The 18675-nt window shown below is 40.5% G+C and overlaps 1 protein-coding gene across 2 annotated transcripts; it reads right to left on the bottom strand.

The window, feature by feature from the left end:
- Positions 1-3198: 3198 nt before the first annotated feature.
- On the bottom strand, positions 3199-18576 carry sec31b (SEC31 homolog B, COPII coat complex component). Of its 2 annotated transcripts, XM_044178053.1 has the most exons (26): positions 18421-18576; positions 17394-17646; positions 16625-16820; positions 16413-16508; positions 15742-15882; positions 14498-14640; positions 14302-14401; positions 14033-14194; positions 13302-13454; positions 11851-12081; positions 11676-11750; positions 11475-11567; positions 11266-11374; positions 10953-11131; positions 10732-10858; positions 10394-10539; positions 9809-9982; positions 9549-9701; positions 8616-8799; positions 8133-8531; positions 7909-7947; positions 7126-7184; positions 6348-6473; positions 6132-6251; positions 5920-5991; positions 3199-4673 (listed from the first exon to the last, which is right to left on the bottom strand). In XM_044178053.1, exons 2-26 carry the CDS (start codon positions 17594-17596, stop codon positions 4494-4496), a joined length of 3660 nt encoding a protein of 1219 aa, XP_044033988.1. In that variant the 5' UTR covers positions 17597-17646; positions 18421-18576; the 3' UTR covers positions 3199-4493. The 2 variants fall into 2 exon arrangements, with proteins under 2 accessions (XP_044033988.1, XP_044033989.1); XM_044178054.1 differs by lacking the exon at positions 7909-7947.
- Positions 18577-18675: the final 99 nt, after the last annotated feature.

Genomic DNA, 18675 nt, shown 5'->3' with positions numbered 1-18675 from the left:
AACTCGTCTGGAGATGTTCCCTGGCTTGGTTTTCCCTTCTGTGGTAAAGAACTCAACACATCCAGTTTGCTGCTGACACAAGTGTGCAAGTGAAATATATCCTAAATATTTAATACTGCTCTATTTGTTCTTGCCTGGAGATGTGGAAAGCACTCTCAAAATGTGTTAAATGGTTTACACGGGGCAGAGGAATGTAGGACCAGTGTGCAGACCAGAGACCAGTTTATATTACTTCAGACTGTTTGATGAGGTTGAGGAGTACATGGTTTGTGGATGTTACAATTGCTTCCAAAAGGTCATTTTTGTTGAGCAAAGTTCCCCAATGCTGAAACAATTAGTCAATTAATCAGTTAGTGATGTTAAAGTCATTTATAAAGAAAAAAAGCCTTACACCTTCTCAAAAGTGACGCTTTTCTCTCTTTTATATAATTGTAACTATTTTGGTCAGACAAAAGACGTAATTTGAAGGCATCATTTTTGGCTCTGCGAATATATGATGTGCATTTTTCACTTGCTTATATGTTGCTGGTAGTCTCACCTATAGCATCACAGCCTATCGTAAATGCTGATCATGTGTTTTGTATGTCAAATCTTAATGCAAAGTATGTAGTCACTATAGCTGTCATATAATGTAATGGAGTGAAAAGTGACACTGGAAATACTCAAGTAGTAGTACAAGTACCTCAAAATTGTACTTAAGTACAGTTCTTGAGTAAATGTACTTAATTACATTCCACCACACTGCACACTGTCACAGTGGTGACAGAAGTACTCAAGTAAAAGTAGCAATACCACAGTGTAAAAATACTCCGTAAGTAAAAGTATTAGCCTCAAAATATACTTAAAGTATTCATTATGCAGAATGGCCCATTTCATATTATTGGATTTTATGTATTGATGCATTAATGTGTAAGCATCACTTTAATGTTGCAGCTGGTAAAGGTGGGACTTATTTAAAGTACTTTATAAACTGCCTGGTAGCTTAATCTATAATAATATCTCAGAATGTATTTGTTGATTATGTTTTGCATTAATAATGTGAATTTGCAAAGTAACTAACGTTACAGCTATCAGATAAATGTAGTGATGATTAGATAATTATTTTCCCACTTAAATGTAGTGGAGTAGAAGTATAAAGTAGCACACTTTGGAAATACTCAGGTAAAGTACAAGCATTTGAGTAAATGTACTTGTTGCTTTCCTCTGGTCACAGTAGAGTGGTTTTTGGCAGCTCTATAAACTGCTGTACATGGACTCCTGAAGGCACGGTTTCCCATGAAGGGAGAATACAGCATGACTCAGGGTGCTGCCGTGGTGCGATGTGTGGTGAAGTTTAACATCACCCCAGACTGTCATGACCGAGGTTACTGCAGTTCACCCCCCCAAAAAAACATTCACACCACGGAGCTCACAGCGTCTGACTTAAACCGGCCAATCAGCGGCGAGGTCCTGACTTATGATCTTCCTGGACCAATGGCGGAAGAGCGGGTGAACCACCTGTGCCAGCTTGCAAACAGCCGTTTCCCAGCCTCAGGATTTGGCAGTGAATGAAATCAATGAGTTGTGAAACGCCCCTCTAAGTGTATAGTGTCTGAGAAAAAAAGTCGTAAATGCAGACTTTTGGTGCATGCAAGTGCTTTTGGTGGAAATAGGAAAATAGAGAAGCAGTAAAACTTACCTGTGGGTGTAGATGTAGAAAACTCTATGATAGTGCAGGTAGTAACCCATCGTGTTGCGGCTGCACAGCGCCACTGAAAAGATAAAGCAAATGCATGATGTTAAACAGAGCCATCTACTGTTCAAAATGGAAACTGCCTAGAATAGGACACAAAAGCAGCAATAACATAATGTGAAAATGTCCTATGTTCAAAATGTCACTAAAGTAAAGAAGCAAAATAAAACACCAAAAGTTAAATACTCAATGTCCCCTTGCAGAGTTTTATAATAAATATTGGATTATACTTTTTGATGCATTAATGTGTTGCTGCATTTTAATGTAACTAGTCAAAAATGTTAACTACTTAATATACTGTTGGGTTGTTTAATCCAAAACAGTGATTCGTTTTTTGTTCATCATATGTTTTGTATGTAGAATCTGACTAGAACTGTCAGATAAATGTATGTGTTTATGACACCTGCTTTATATACTCTATAGGTGGGACCCTCTATAGGTGGGACCCTCTGAAGATAATGGCCAATCGCTGGCCATCTGTTTTTTTACTGTAAATTCACATACCATCCCATCTTACACATATCAATATGCCTCTGCTCTTTATACTTTATACATGAAGCATTATGATGGAGTAGGAGTTTGAAAATAGCATAAAATGTATAAATACAAATAAATGTGCACTTTTTGTAACTGGTAATGGGGTTCAAGACATTTCAAAATGTCTGCTTATTGAATTAGATCTAAATATCTGAAAATTATCACATACAAAAAAGAAGAAATTACTGTAGCCACATAAATAAAACCATGTGAATTACTGAAAACCAATTGTGAATTCATCGTGTGAAATGTACCAAAACTACATTTGCCTAAATGTGAAATCTGGTACCCGTTTCTAATGAGGCACCTTTTAATAATAATAATAATAATGATAATAATAGCTTGCATTTTTATAGCGCCTTTCAGGGGACCCAAGGACACTTTACACATATGGAGGCAGACAAAACAAAAACACAAGAACAGAAAAAATAATAGTAACATTTTGGCCAGGGTTAACAGAATTAACTAAGTCCATAGGCCTTGGTGAACATTTAGGTTCTTAGGAGTTTTTTCAAAGTGTCCATAGATGCAGCATTTATAAAGCTTTTTTTTTTTTTAAATTGGGCTTTACTAATTAATCATTTACTAATGCTTTATAAGTTATAAGCCATTAATTAGTCGAAGGATTAAGCTGTCAAATTGCGAAAAATACATGTGACTGGTGTTAATCCTTCTCCAACATAACACTTGATTTGTCATTTTAGCTAGGTCTTTAATTCACCAGAAATACTTTATCAAAGGTTCATGGTCTTCTCACTTTCTAATAAGTCACTAATAACGCATCTATAAAGCATTAATAAATGATTTCTTAACCATTAGTTACAACTTGGTGCCTTATCAGAAGGTAGTACCAGAATTTGGTAGTACTAAAACATGTGAAAAATCTATGAGTCAATTAATACCTTTGAATAAATTAATCAAGTCTCAAAACCGTTGAAGTGAAATTTTATTTGAAAAAAGATACCACAATGAGTAAAGTAAGCAACATGGATTGTATAAATGTCTGTGCAACCAAAATGAGCACAGAGGTACTTTTTACTGCCTTCTGCTGCCATGATACACCAGACTATCCAGCTTTATGTCCAGCTACAAACCTCAGAATAGCATGTTTTCATTGTCATTTCATTTAAGTTGGTATCATTGTATGATCTAATCTAAAACAACTCTTGATTTAAAAAGAAAAAAATAATTCGGAGTTACAAAAGGATAAGATGTAGCCTGGGTAACTGAGGGAGTGGCTAACATGGAGGATTCTTTCGCAGTTCAACATAAATTAATGTAATTTTTGTTTATGAGCTGCCATGTGAACTCAGCAGTGAGTGAAGGAGTTAACATGCACACTGATGCAAGTCTGAGAGTTAAAAGAAAAAAGATTCAGTCATTCATGTGAGCTGAACAGGGAATATCAGCGCTAACAGGGCTAAATTAACACAAAATTAGGGGGGGGGGGGAGAGAAAGAATAAACAGTAAATTGACAATCACTTTGTGGCATTCTTCTGCAGTGCTTTGGCCCAAAATACCCCTCATGGCACAATCAACTGAACACAATCTGTTACAGCAGGTGAAGAGAACAATCAGTATTTATTTACAGTGTTTTCAAATGATCTTGATGCTTGTAGTTGAATGAAACACGCTCAGTAAAAAGAAAATGAGTATCAGTCTGTTTCTCCCTCGAACAAACTACACCGACAGTATAGATAGTAAGTGCAACCCAAATTTTATTCTCACGATTTTCCCCCTATCTTAGATGTAGGAGCTGCTTGTCCCAGATGTTTTGTTGCTGCAGTTGCAGTACTTCATGTATTCAATCAGAACTTTTTCAACAACTGCCGGAGTGAGAGGAAAAATATGCATGTGTGTTGAGCGTAATGTGGACTATGAAAATGCACCTACTTGTACAAACACCGCCTCAAACTTTGCACCACTTGCTTCGTATATTTCGTTAACTGTTGAATTTACACAGAATCACAACTTTCAGAATACATTCATCTTATCGTAAAATTACCACAGCAACATAAGACAAATCTCTACAAAAATCCACCTCACTGCCCAAATCAGCCGAGTCCTCTAGGAAGGAATATGTATGGAGAGATGAAGACCACAATCTGCAATATCATCAGTAATTATTCTTATTATCAAAGCACATCATCGGGTCAAAAAGAAATAAATACATATATAACAATATGATAACACTGAAGTCTGGTTGGTGGTGTCTGCCGGGTGTTAGACGGCCAGCTTGTTGGCAATAGTCATGACCACTTTGAGGATGGGCATGAAGGCGGAGATCTCGCTGAAGTTGCTGCTGCTGACCACCTGGGTGTGGACCTCCAGACCCCGCTGGTAGTTTTGGCTCGCCACACAGCGGCTGATCTCATGGAGCCCGTTCAGGATGTTGTGAGTGAGCTAAGAGACCGGCAAGGAAACAATAGTACACGTTACTATGTGGCGCCTGATCTTTCTATAAAATGTCAGAAAAATCACAAGTTCCCAGATCCTAAAGAGACATCTTCAAATAGCTTGTTTTGTCTGACTAACAGTCCAAAACTTGAGAGTATGTTTTGCATATGTGCTGAATAAATGACTTAAATGATTAACTGGTTATCAAATTGTTAGTAATTAATTTTCTGATCAAGGCAAGACAGCAGCATGGTGTGCTGGAGAAAAGTTGTGCGACGCGTTTTAATTTTGATGGACTTGCATTGAAGCTCACACTGGTCTGCACCTCTCTGCTGTGTGTGTGTTCTTAAAGTTAGAAATAGCAATTCATTTTCTATCATTAGTAAATGCACTTTTCCTTTCAGCACTACTCTGAAGGTTTTTATCTTTTTTTACAGTTTTGTTTTTATTAGAAGAGAGGGGGTGAATTAAACTACAAATGTCATTTACCCCAAGAAATTGGTTAGCAGAGTTGTGTCCAACTGGTGATTAACAAACTAACTTCCGCCTGGTGTCTGACCTGCAGTGCAGCGGTGAGTCTTTTCTCACACTTCAGCACCTGAAGTAACTGACTGGGCTGTTTGTCTTTACTTTTCCCAAAACTCAGAAAGTTTTCTTTTTTCCCCTGACATTGAGATGTGCTGCTCTGATTAATATCTGCAAAGCGAAAGTACAATGTGACGATCAATCAATCACCTGCTGAGCTAAATCGGACAGTTTCTGACGCATCTCACCTTGTTATCAATGTTATTAGATGGTGGTTTAAACAATCGCCTCACTCATTAAATATGTGGCCTTATCTGTGTGCTACTGCCCGTTTTCCCTGGAGTTTAATAAGCCTAATATTTCAGAAAAATGTAATGATTTCTTCTGATGTTAGCGGAGGCGCTCTTTATTTCACCTCTACTAAAAATGCCAAAATGTGTTTGGTTACTGTGTTTTTTGTGTGATTTGGTTGAACTGACCCTTTAAATTTTAATTCATCACTGCATGTGGGCACTGAGCAGAAGATACTCTCAGTAGTTTAATCAATAAGGTCTCAATAAGAAAGAATGTGACACTTTTGTGATCTAGAATAGTAGAAGCATTTTAACCTAAACATCCTGCGTACCGCACTTTTAACTTCAGCACACGACTGAAAAACATCTTTTTGCAGTTTTTCTTTATCTAATTTCTTTACAGCATGATGATAACCTTGTGTGCAATTTCTTACCGACTGCTCTCTCAGCTTGTCATACAGGTATCCCAAACGTTTGGCTGCATCATCAAGTTTCCTTTTTGTTTGCTGAAAAGGAAACATTTGTGGTCATTTTATAACCAATAACACTCAAACTTTCCCCTTCAATCAATACAAGCTTTATTACAGCAAAAATGTGGATGCAGCCACACACACACACACACACACACACACACAGTGAGACTTACTGGGTCTCTTGCTGCTAGCTGGCAGCGCTGCACCAGGCTGTCAAAGGTGGATTTGAGGACCATGTGTTCAGCGGGGATTTCTTTCTGCTCCACCCTCTCTGCTGGTAGCTGCTGGAGGAGCTGAGGAAAACAAGGACCCAAACACAAAGTGTTGACATGTTTGCTGTGTGCGTTACTGTTGAGAATTCAGATAACAGCCCCTTATCACACACTGACCTGCACACTGGGCTCCTGAGGGGCGCCAGGGGGGACTTGGGCATGGTCATGGGGCTGAGGGGCCTCCACAGGGAATCCCATCACAGGGGCAGTGATGGGGGCTGGTGGAGTGTAGTTATCAGGGACCTGTGTACACACAACAGAAGACACATCCAGTCACAAGAGGAAGGTTATAAAACACTGAAACGGAGCTGTATTGATATATAATTGAAGCTACGTTTATTGATTTATTTACTTTTTGGCCAGTTGGACACAGAGGAACTCTACAACAAGCTGACTGGATGTTCTACTTTAGTTTGCTCGTAGTTAGCTAGTTGCTAACTTTGTCTTGTCTGCTTTTTGGTGTTGAACAGGTAGCGGGTTTATCAGAGCTTGTTTGCATGAAAACACGTCAGAGAAAAAAGGTTGGGAACCACCGTCTTCAATCATGTCATCTAATGTAAAAGTGTTTCCACAAAAGCTTGTGACAGAAATGTAGATGCAACTATTTGGTTTAGTTCTATATTTTAGTTTTTTTTCGGGGTAAGAAGAACCTTAGATAGATTTTTTTTCTTGAAAAAAAAAAAATGAAAAAAAAATACTGCATTTGCAAGAAAGCTGATTTATTAAAGTTTGATTTGACCTGTGCTTACAGCAATAGTTGAAGACTGGAACACGTAATGAAGCAAAGTTTGCTCACAGATTTGCAAGCATATTATTCTAATTCATCATATTTTAAAGGAAATATTGCACGCACTGGACTAAATTGCTTTTTTGATAGTGATAAATGTGGAATTACCTTCTTCTTCCTGGGTCCACCTCGTACTGCTGGTGGGTCATTCCAGCCTTCCTGAGGTCCTAAATTTAGAAGAGGAAGAGAAAGAATTAGAAGGAAACTAGCAGCATTTTTTTCCTGTAGTCACACTCAAGCAGTCAAAGATTGTCTAGACAAGACAATCTCTTTGAGCCAAGGTTAGTCTACATGGCAAAAACATGTCATTAAGCCGTAGATTTTAGCAGTTTATGCAAAAACAAAACAGCAAATATGGCCAAATGTTCAGGCAGCATCCTCATAATCACTCAACAGTAACAATATCCCAGTGCTGAATTATAAGTATCTCATATATACCCTTTTGATCTCAAACATGTATTATCAGTTGAAAATGTTGTAAAATGTGTTACTTAAGTCTTAATTTGCACTATTAATGTATGACTGTGTATGTTCTCTTTAAAAAGGGATGACACTGTATAACCCAAAATAAAACCTACAGTATCTTGATACAAGCCTGGAAACTGGTTTTGTTTACTGTGTTTTAAGCTAACATACATACAAATAAATCAGCTCTAAAGTCACTACATTTCCCTCCAGCATACAGCAGCACAAGCAAAACACCACCAACAATACATTGAGTGACCAGAAAAATAAAGAAACCCTGTACAATGGAATACAATCTACTACAAACATAGAACTAAATGTGGAGATATTGTATTGCACTGTATTATATTGTACAGGTGTTTGTCTGGTCACGCAAGTGTATATTTCAATGCACTCTTATTCCATATCCAACCCTAACCCTGTCACCTTGGTGGTCACACTGGGTATTCAGCCAGGGAAAGTATCCTGCAAGTCAAATGTGGTGGACAGCTGAACAGGATTCAATAACCATAAGCAACAGATTCCTACTAACATCTGTTATGTATAGATCTGTCTCTATCTATAAATACTTAAGTAAACATGTGAAAAAAGCAAATGGAATGAATGTAATTCTGATCTTTTTACTACAAAGTGACCAACATGACACCTACCTGTAGGAGGAGGGGCAACAGCAGGTGCTGAGAAGGGCTTTACAGCAGGAGCCCCGGGTCCTCCCTGTGGATACCCTGATCCGAAAGGGGCATAGGGACCAGATGACATGGGGGAAGCAGGCCCGTGGTTGTGGAGGCCCCCTGGGTACATGGGAACTGGGGCTCCATGCTGGGAAGTGGGTGGCATCGGGCCTGAGGGTAAAGAGGTAGATGGCATGAAGCTTGACGGTGGCACCCCGGGGCTGGGCATGGGGGGCATGCCTCCATGGGTGGATGATGAAGGCTGTAGTGGAGGTCCTGATAAGTTAGCAGCTGGCATAGAGGGACCTGGAGGAGGGAAGGCGGAGGGCCCGCCAATGGGCATAGGCTGAGGCTGGAATGGCTGATGAGGAAGGAAACCTGGGAATGGACAAGGACCATTACACATCAAATAAAATCAGCCTGAAACACCTGAAAGTAGAATATAAATAGTCAGCGTCAAACCTGGAGCCGGAGCAGGATGTTGGGGGTAGGAAGGCCTCATGGCAGGGCGGGTCGCACTGGGCGGCAGTACATGAGAAGAAGGTGGGAGACCAGGCCCGGTGTTGGTTGGAGCAGCTTGTGGGGTAAAAACCGACGGCATAGGAGGCTGCTGTTGGGCAGCCATCTGGGAAGGCTGGTACTGACTCTAAGGTTGGGAAAAAAATAACACCATCTTTTAAAGAAAAGTTAAACATCCATAATTACATAGGAAAGATAATCTCGCAAATAACATGATGATTAAGGCTAGCTCAGGTGAGCCCTGAGCCATCCCTTAGTTATGCTGCCGGAAGACTTCCCACGATGCACTGAGCTCCTCTCCCTCTCCATCTGTACACATTCTTATCCCATTAATGCAAGTTACTACCTCGACATCTTCTCTCTCCCGTAGTTTTGTGCTTTCTCGTCTCTCTCCTTCTGTCGCTTCTTGCAGGTATTTCTGCCTCCATGTTCCTTCTCGACAACCACTACTACAAATAATATTATTAGTCTTTTTGTTATTATTATTGCTATCATTATTATTACTCTTATTATTTTTATTAATATTAATACCACTACCATTACATTACATCTCTATGTGGAACTTGCATTGTGCTACTGTGTGATCTCTTTCCTCCTGCTGTCTCTCTACCCCTCCACCCCCCCAAATCCAACAGATTGAGGCAGATGCTGCCCACCCTGAGTCTGGTTCTGTCCAAGGTTTCTGCCTCTTAAAAGGGACGTTTTTCCTTGCCACTGTCGGCAAGTGCTTGCTCATGGTGGGAATTGTTAGGTCTCTCTTAATAATATTATAAAGAGTACGGTTTAGACCTGCTCTATAGGAAAAGTGCCCTGAGAAAACTTCTGTTATGATTTGGCACATCGATTTAATGCTTTCGATTGCTAATAGATTTATACCATAACTTGTGCTTTTGGTGCAGGAGTCTGGGCAGCAGGAGTGGGCTTGGCTGTGGACACATTGACTCTGTTGAAGGAGTTTGGAGGCTGTTGTCCAATGGCAGCCTCTCCCTGAGCGTGGAACAGCCTGTCTCTCAGCATCGTGATCGCAGGCTGGGGAGACAAAATTGTGCAAACACACAAAGGTATTTATTACAATCCAAATGGAGCAAAACTATGAATTTGGGGTTTTGAAATGAGGTTACTGCTATGCCTCTTACTTGGTCTGAGTTCTCAGGCAGGTAGGTCATGGCAATGGCCAGACTGCCCTCTGCAGCCAGTATGCCAGCATAGCAGGTCAGCTTCTCGGCCAGAATGGGGCTCTGGACTGCCACCTCACTGTTGCGGAGGCGTTCGATTGACTTACGCAGCATCATTACTTTTTCAACCAGATCCTGAAAAATACACAGAGACACAAACAAAGACAAATTTTACTCTGACTGCTATATTCCTCAGTGCTCTTACCTTTGGGCTACAATGGCACGTTCCATGTGCAGCCCAACAAAATTATCTTGGAAGTTCTTCTCAAACTGCTACACCGGTTTTGCACGTCAGTACAAGCAACCATTTCTAATTCATCATAGAGGAGTGGGAAAGTACAAATCAATAATTACCATGAAAAAAAAAATCTGTTTCTCCTAGGTTATTATTCTACTCGATCATTTTCGGATGTAGTAGCACAAAAAAAAGGGCTCCACACATATATCACACATTTTTTGCGCTGATACTCGTGCGTGGTGCAACAGTGTAGTTAAAATAGTATTTCATTCATGCAAAGCCTAGACCAAACCTGATAAAGATTATACCTCCAGACCAAGAGGGGAGGAGCTGTCTCTATGCAAAGCCCAGCACTCCACTAGCTTCTCAATGTTCCCAGAGCAGATGTAACACAGACAGGCCTGCAGGCAGCGCTTCTCTGTCCCCTCATGCTCCAACCGGCCTCCAAGGGTATCTACCAAGAAGAATAACAGAACGAAGCAATGTTAAAGACAGAGGGAATGCTGAAATGAGAGCGGGGGGGATGAGTACAGACAGAAAAGTTATTCAGCAAGTAAAACAAGTACTGATGAAATGGTACACTTCTCCTGCAAGTGAGGCAAGTCGCAGCATGATCAATGTGCTGCTACACTTGTGAGCAACTTACCGCACAGACGGGCAAAATCTTCAGGGTGAGCGTAGGTCAGCAGAGCAGCGAGAGCCTCCTTCCAATTGTCCAACTCACAGCTTTGCACTATGTCTCTCCAGTTCTGGGTTACCACTGATGATATAAGCTACAGTTCGGAACAAATTAAATTAACTTAACCTACAGCTAAAATATTCAGTCATTGTGCCAACTGCGCCACAATGAATCAAACATACTCTTACCATTGAAATGCTGCTCTTTTGCTTGCTTAGGTATTTTTGCTGAGTTTTCTTGAGTAGCTCCTCTCCTCCACTGATAGACAACAGGATGGCTTCAGCGTAACGACCATCATTCAGACACAGGTCCACAGCTCCCTCAAAGTTACCAATCAGCAGCGCCTGGCTTATCAAACCATCGGTATCTTCAAAAGAACATAGGTCATTAGCCATTAACCCAGCAACACAAATTGTAGTTAGATTTCCAATCATGACAGAAAAAGAGATAATTTGTGTTTTAATCACATATTTAATTGTGTTTGCAGATGAGGGATTTTACCACATGACATGGGGATCTGGAAGTTGGAGTTGTCCTTTGGGGTTTGACTAAAGAAGTCTGCCGGTGAAACAGAACCCGAAGTTCTCGCATCAACGGATTCATCAGACCTCTGAAAATACAACAAAGAATATTTTACAATAACAAAAAGGGCTGCAAAACTTGGTATGCAAATAACAATGACCAAAAATTTTGTGTGCAGACATGCTGACCTCAGTGGAGAGTTGCTGCATCTTTTCTGCCAGATCTTTGGCATCTACTCCATGTCCATTGTACTGAAAACTCTTCCCCAGACATTTTGAAATCTGAATAAACACAAACACACAGATGACACAGGATATGATTCACAGGTACATGCTTATATATGACTGATATCAGCTAATAGCTACAGTAATATATCAGAGGCAGAATACCCTTTTCTCCAATTCATCTTTGTTGAAACCCAAAAGTCTGAGGAATTTAACACGGGCTTCATCCTCAAAGTTGACCTATAAACAGAGAAAGTCAGTTAGCTCAGAATACAATAACCACACACTGACCGACAGACTTAATGTTATGTCCCAATATCAAGAGGACGTGAGGGCCCACCAGAAGGAACTTCCATATGTCCTGCTCAGCATCTGACTTGGCGTTCTGAATCTTCGCCTGGCAGTAGTTGTTGAAGGAGCCCGACTGCAGCGCCGCCTGCAGCTCCCTGGAGCGCTGGAGGAACTCTGTCTCCGTGGTAACCTGACTCACAAATACTTGTCTGGGGACGGGCTGGGGGCTCTGCACTGGAGGCTGTTTGGGATTCTCAAAGGTTATCAGCTTTCCACCAAACTGGAAAAAAAATATATAAAAAAATAAAAAAAATAAATAAATGAAAAAACACAACAGATCACACATAAAGGAAAAGATTTGGCAAATTTTAAAGGAAAGTTTGGGTTTTTGAAGTGGGGCTGTATGAGGTACTTATCCATAATCAGTGTACTACTTGCAGTAGATGGCGGTCAGCACGCCACCAGTTTGGAGAAGCAGAGAGTTGTAGCGGCACGGAAGCTAAGCAATGTACTGCTGTGGACAGGGTCAGCAGCAAAACGTATTTTAGCCACCTAAAAGAAGGCCCACCGAAAACAATCAGTTCAAGTGTACGCTATATTCTGATTATTTTCAGCGCTTTACCTTGCTGTCAGACAGCCATTTCCTTTGGAACTACATTTTCTCAACTGTAAAACTTTAGTATTCCCACGAATAAGTGCAACTTGGTTGTGTACTGTATAACGCTGCCAGAGATCAGCTGTTTGGGTCAGAAAGTGCTGTTGCAAGATCTAAATGAAATCAAACTTCACTTTTCTAAAGATTTAAAAGACGCAGACTGTCTGTGACACGCTGGCATCCTGAAGTTGTGTTGTAACCAAGTCCCACTCGTGGCAGCAGTAGCTCTCTGGTCCGTGGGCATGGGCTTACAGTTCCCACATCTGCACTACCAGGTAGCTTGTACTCTTTCTTGGCCTCCAGTTTCCCCAGAAGCTTCCCCTCTCTCTTTCTCTTTCAGCCCATTTTGTGTCCTTCTGCAAAAGTTCTTCTTCTGTATACTCTGGTTGAAAAAGTATCCCCTTGTCTCCAGTGAACGGCATTTCATCGTCGCTGTCATAGTCACTCATTTTAATTTTCTTTCATTCATTGTCTCTTCCATAAACCGCTGAAAGTCTGACCCAAACAGCTGATCTCCGGCAGTGTTGTACAGTGCGAGGCCAAGTTGCGCTTATGGATATAATATGAAGTTCTACAGACGGTTGAGAAAATGTAGTTCCAAAGGAAATGCCTGCCTGATGGCAAGGTAAAGCAATCCTGTCCACAGCAGTACATTGCTTAGCTTCTGTGCTGGTACAACTCTCTGCTTCTCCAAACTGGTGGCGTGCTGACCGCCATCTACTGCAGGTAGTACACTGACTATGGATAAGTACCTCATACAGCCCCACTTCAAATAACCCAAACTATCCCTTTAACAATGCCTTCTCCATTGGCATGCTTATAAAATATTTTAATGTTGCACTTACACCAAAGGAAGCCCCCACTGGCCTGCGCACCCACTTCGGTGGCTTCTTCAGAGGGGAAACAATGGTGTCCTGCACGGCAGGCTGAGGAACTTGCAGGGGAGGCAGCACCTGCCCTGTACCAAAGGGATCCATTGTATCAAATGAGGAGGATATCTGTTAAATAAAATGCAAAACGTTAAAAGAGGCACAACTCTTTGCAGTAGAGCTAAAACATTCAGTCAGTTAGTTGATGGACAGAAAATTAATCTGGATTGATTAAGCAAAAATTCACTGGTTCTAGCTTCTCAAATGTAAATATCTGCTGGTTTTCTTAGTCTTAGGTATTAAACTGAGTATCTTTGGGTTTTGGACTGTTGGTCGGACAAAACAAGACATTTAAATATGTCGACTTGTGCGTTGCGAAACTGTGATAGATTATTTTTATACTAGTATTTTTCTGGCATTTTATAGACCAAAGAATGAATCGCTAAATTGAGAAAATAATCAGCAAAATTAATAAATGATGAAAACAATCATTAATTACAGCTCTACTTCATGCAATAACCTCTGAAATTCCAGGCAGCCATTTAACTATCTTTCAAATTCAGTGTTATATTTATTCTACAAGTGTAGATGACAAACATTCATTAGTCGATGTCAGTCCCTTCACACCAGCACCATCTTCTGGATAAACAATGCAGCTCTGCACACAGCCGTTGGGTTTAAATACATCACATAAGAACAACTGTTACCTTATCAGCTGTGCTTTGCTGCTGAGCCTTCAAGCTCCCTCCCATCACAGAGTAGACAGTGATTCTCCCATCAAATGAAGCAGCTGAAAGCAGGGCTGGATACCTGGGGCACCACTGGACATCAAAACACCACTGGTTTGTTGTTGGAAGCTCGTAAATGACCTAAAATTAAGGAAATGACGTGAGAATCCATGATATTGAAATCAAGTAATAATAATGAGGCAAGGTAATTCAGGGATAACAAACAAGCAGCAATTAATGTGATATACCTCTCCAGTGTTTGGGTTCCAGCAGAGGATCCTGTTGTCTTTAGCACTACTCAGTAGGAGCTCAGAGTCAGCCTGGCTCCAGGATATGGACAGAATTCCCCTGTAATACAATACCAACAGAAGGTGCATACAGTATATTCTGCAAGATGACTAAAAAACAGAAATGAGCATGACATACAAACTGTCAAAGACTCACCTTGTGTGGTTCTCAAGGACTTTAAGGGGTGATGTGGCAAAACGGAGGTCCCACATCTGGATGACTGGCAGTCGGTCATCTTCAGAGGCCAACACCAACTGAGTGGCCACATCAGGGTGCCAGAGCATTCCTGAACAGTGCATCTGAAATCACATAACAGATGAAACTTAGAATGATAACAGGGATTTTCTACAGGATACAACGTACACAACAATCATTTTAACTTTGTGTTTAACCTGACAGGGATGGGAGCCTTAAAAAGATTCGCAAAATTAATGCTGCCCCATAAATGTTCATGTCTTGTTTCTAAATCTAACCTATTTACAAAACGTACAGTAATGGAAATAGAGAGGGGTGAAACTGAGGGCAGCATGACTCGTTTCTGTTCCTATGGCCTCAGCTCTGGTGCTGAATGCTAGTGAAGTTGGCCAAACTACTACCTACACCATCCAGTGTGATCTGCAATTTGGTTGACATGGCTGTCAGGAGCCAGGCAAGAGAGATGCTCTGTGGTGCGCTAGGATTTCATTACCGAACTATGACCAAGACGCGCACTTTTAATTTCATTCACTGTGTGGAAATCTGCTGTTTTCACAAAATAGATGATGATGATCAAAGACACTAAAACCTGAGTCATACAGCTAAAATCTGAGACTTGACATGTAAGCCGTTACGAGAGTGTACTGTGGGGCGTCTGCTCTGCAGGTGTGCTGGATTGTACTGAAACTGGACAGCAGGCGTGAATAATGTATTTTTCATTATCATAGGTGAAGGTGTATTAAAGAAACAACATCAGTAATAAAGTTGAGTATTTATCAAAACATATAAAAAAGTATAAATAAGAGAAGCAGAGTCGACAGCAGCTCTACTCAAAATTTCTTTAAGCAAGATTCACAATTATTGTGAATACTTTTCGATATAAAATTAATAATTAATTACTAATTTTCAGTAGTGTGAGTACCTATGATGTTGTATACAATAATCATTCATTTTTATGTGTTCGTTTTAGTAATCTAATTTCAAGCCAAGAAACAGAAGTTAGAGGGTATGGCTTAGTGATGACAACCATAAAAAATCAACAATCAGCCTGTTTGATACAGAGCCAATGTTCAATCATCTGAAAATGTTGCTGAAGTGTGGCAGATGAGCGTTATCGATTGATTCATGACAGACAGACTTGTAGTGATTTGGCGGAAGGTAAATTTAGACTTGGACTTGCTGTGTTTTGTATTAAAGCCACCAACCCTGTTGCTGTGGTCACTGATCTTGATGATTGGCTCGTTCTTTCTCAGGTCCCACACAACTGCTTTCCCACTGGGGGTGGCAGAGGCCAGGATGTGCTGAACCTGCCTGTTCCAGGACACAACAGTGATGTCTTCAGTGGGCTGAAAGAAGAGACAAAGGCTGTTATTGTCAAAACAAATCTAGCTAAGTCTGAGAGAAACAGATCCCTGATATTCAAATGAAAATACTAAAAGGCCTGTGCCATGCAAACACTGTTGGTACCTATTTAAAAGACCCTTTAAAGAAAGCTGCTGATAGCAATGTAGGATCAAGATATTCAGTAAAAGTTTAATTGTTTTAATGAAATTTATGAATGGCTCGATCATTTTATACAGAAAATTTCCATGTGACAAAGCAGCAATAATTCTATTATCTAAGGGCAGTTACACACACAACATATGAAATGGAAACCGTAAACAAAACTTTCTTGTGGCTTTTATTACTAACTCACATACATGAAACTACAAAGGTAAAGAAACAAGGAGAATGCTGCCTGTTGGGGATTGTGGTTTCTATTTTGTGTTTTGACGCAAACTGTAAATGAGTCAGGATCAAAATAAGAAGTCAACTCAACCATCACATCAGACGTGTGAAATTCATTAAACCTATGATCTCTCAATCACAAACCCACCTGTGTCTTTGTTCCTGGTGTCATTGGACTGCTAAAGTTGTTCAGATCCCAGATATATATCTCTGCATCATTTGCTCCTGATGCGAGGAGATTACTCTGAGAGAGGAAACATTGAGAAGGATTAATAATGTGTACTAGAGTACCAGGAAAGAGAAGTCCTTCTGTGTAAACTGTCTCTATGGACACATAAGTTTTTGACTGCAGACATTTACCTGAAAAGGGTTGAAATCGAGTGCGTGAATGGGTCCTGTGTGTTTGTTAGACTGTCCCACTACAGCATCTTCTCCGGAGCTCATTATGGCCTCTGGGTTATAAACAGTTATTGTGCCATTTTCACTGCCACCAACCAGTCTCCCTCCAGTACCATCTGCTCCCATTCCAAAATTCACCCATACGATACTGTGCAACCTATGGAATATGAGAAGTAAAATGAGTTATTTGCTACAAATAGCATACTCATGGCCCATCATTTGTAGCATTAAGCAGTCCTCTGCATACTGCTCTGCATAAGCTATATGTTCAACTCTCTCTTTGCCTTTTAAGCCAAAATCAACCATATTTTATTTTTGAGAGTGAGTTTATGTGTCAAGAAAATTATTTAAGGTCAAATCTTCACATTAATCAAACATTTGTTTCCTTGTAGAAAAATATTTTCTCCAATGCTAACTTTAAACAAAATTTTATAACATGCAGATCTGAAGGGGTGCAGTAGCCCGTAAAAATATTCTGTTTTATCAGGATAAGAAATGAATCCAAACTATGACCAGAATACTAGAGCTTCCAAATATATACAGGCCCTACTTTGGCGCCTGTTGACATATGTGGCTAGTGGTAAAACTGAGATAGTTGCTGTACCATCCTGTACCAAAATAAAGCAGTAAGCAAGGTATTGTGTCAAAGGACTAAGCTGAGTCCTTTCTCTAAAATGGCTGATGTGGAAACAAAATGTATCTTATTTTTGTATCACTTCTATAAAATTACCTGTTGGCGGTGGGTAATGACCCCTTGAGCTGCATGTCCAGAGATGGGTCAGAAAAATCCACCTCAAATATTTCTAGGGCAGCTGTGGTGTTGAAAGAGGCATCAAGCTGTTGTGCTGATGTTCCTAAGGCCAAGTGGATAGGATGGTGTGCGGCAGGACTCCACGCCTGGTGGGCAGTCCTCTGGATCTCCTTCAGCCTCATATTCCTCTAACGTCACAAGATTCAAGTCCTGGACAGACGAACCGACTCCACTAAATCAAATATAATACATGTCTTTGCATAACACATCTTGTGGATTAACAATACATCATTAAGTACAAATCTGCACTCACAATTTAAATATCCCTACTTTCTAACATGGCTCAAACAGGGTGCCACCCATTGACTGTACATAAAGAGGTGCCACCCTTACTGACAGATAGACTCCGACTATTTCCTGAAATTGCTGGCTAAGTTAACGTTAATTCAGCAAAGCGTTCTCCCATACCGCCAGCTTCCACCTGTGTAACAAAATGTTTGTTATACAATCATTATAACTTATGTTAACTACATCTTAGTGAATTTAACGTAGTTATCGGTGGTATTACCTACGTTAAACTGTCGCCAAGCCACTTAACTACAGGAATTCATTTAACGTAAGCTAACCTGAAATGTAGTTAGCTAACGTTAGCATTTCGCATTTACGGCTCCAAACATGTTTCACACACACTTATAGTTAGCATAGTTAATAACATTGTACACAGAATATCTGATTACAGCCATTCCCTTACTATCACTCGAATAGTTTTAGGTTATCAGATCATTTCTCATACATGCCACTACATAAGTCACATGAGCTAGCTTTGTAGGTTAACGTTGCACCTTGCCGACAGTGCCTGGCCGTTCCAGTGCATAACCGGAGCCTCTAGCGAGCAAACCAACACCCACCACCCTTGTTACCATATTTCAACAGAAACGAGGCACTGTATATCAAACGCGTTTAAGCCCAGCAAAAGAAAATAAATACGGTTTTGAAAGTGACTTACGTCAACTGTATATATCACAGCCTGACTGTCCGCATCCACAACAAACTGAGGAGTTACTTATTAGCCAAGCTAGCCGCTAAGCCGCAGGCAGATTCCGACCAAAGTGCTTTGCCGTGTTGTCACTATGCTACGGTAGCCGACACGGACATTTCTCATTCGGTTGTGGCCTAAGGTAACCCCGACGTCCCCGTTGACACAACAAAAATATACTGTATAATGCATTCATAACGAGAGATACAGGAGTTTAAGTGTTCC

Source organism: Siniperca chuatsi, linkage group LG20, assembly GCF_020085105.1.
Source record: "Siniperca chuatsi isolate FFG_IHB_CAS linkage group LG20, ASM2008510v1, whole genome shotgun sequence".
Classification (NCBI taxonomy): Eukaryota; Metazoa; Chordata; class Actinopteri; order Centrarchiformes; family Sinipercidae; genus Siniperca; species Siniperca chuatsi.
Note: the sequence above shows the minus strand (reverse complement) of the source record. Positions and strands in the feature narration are given on the sequence as shown.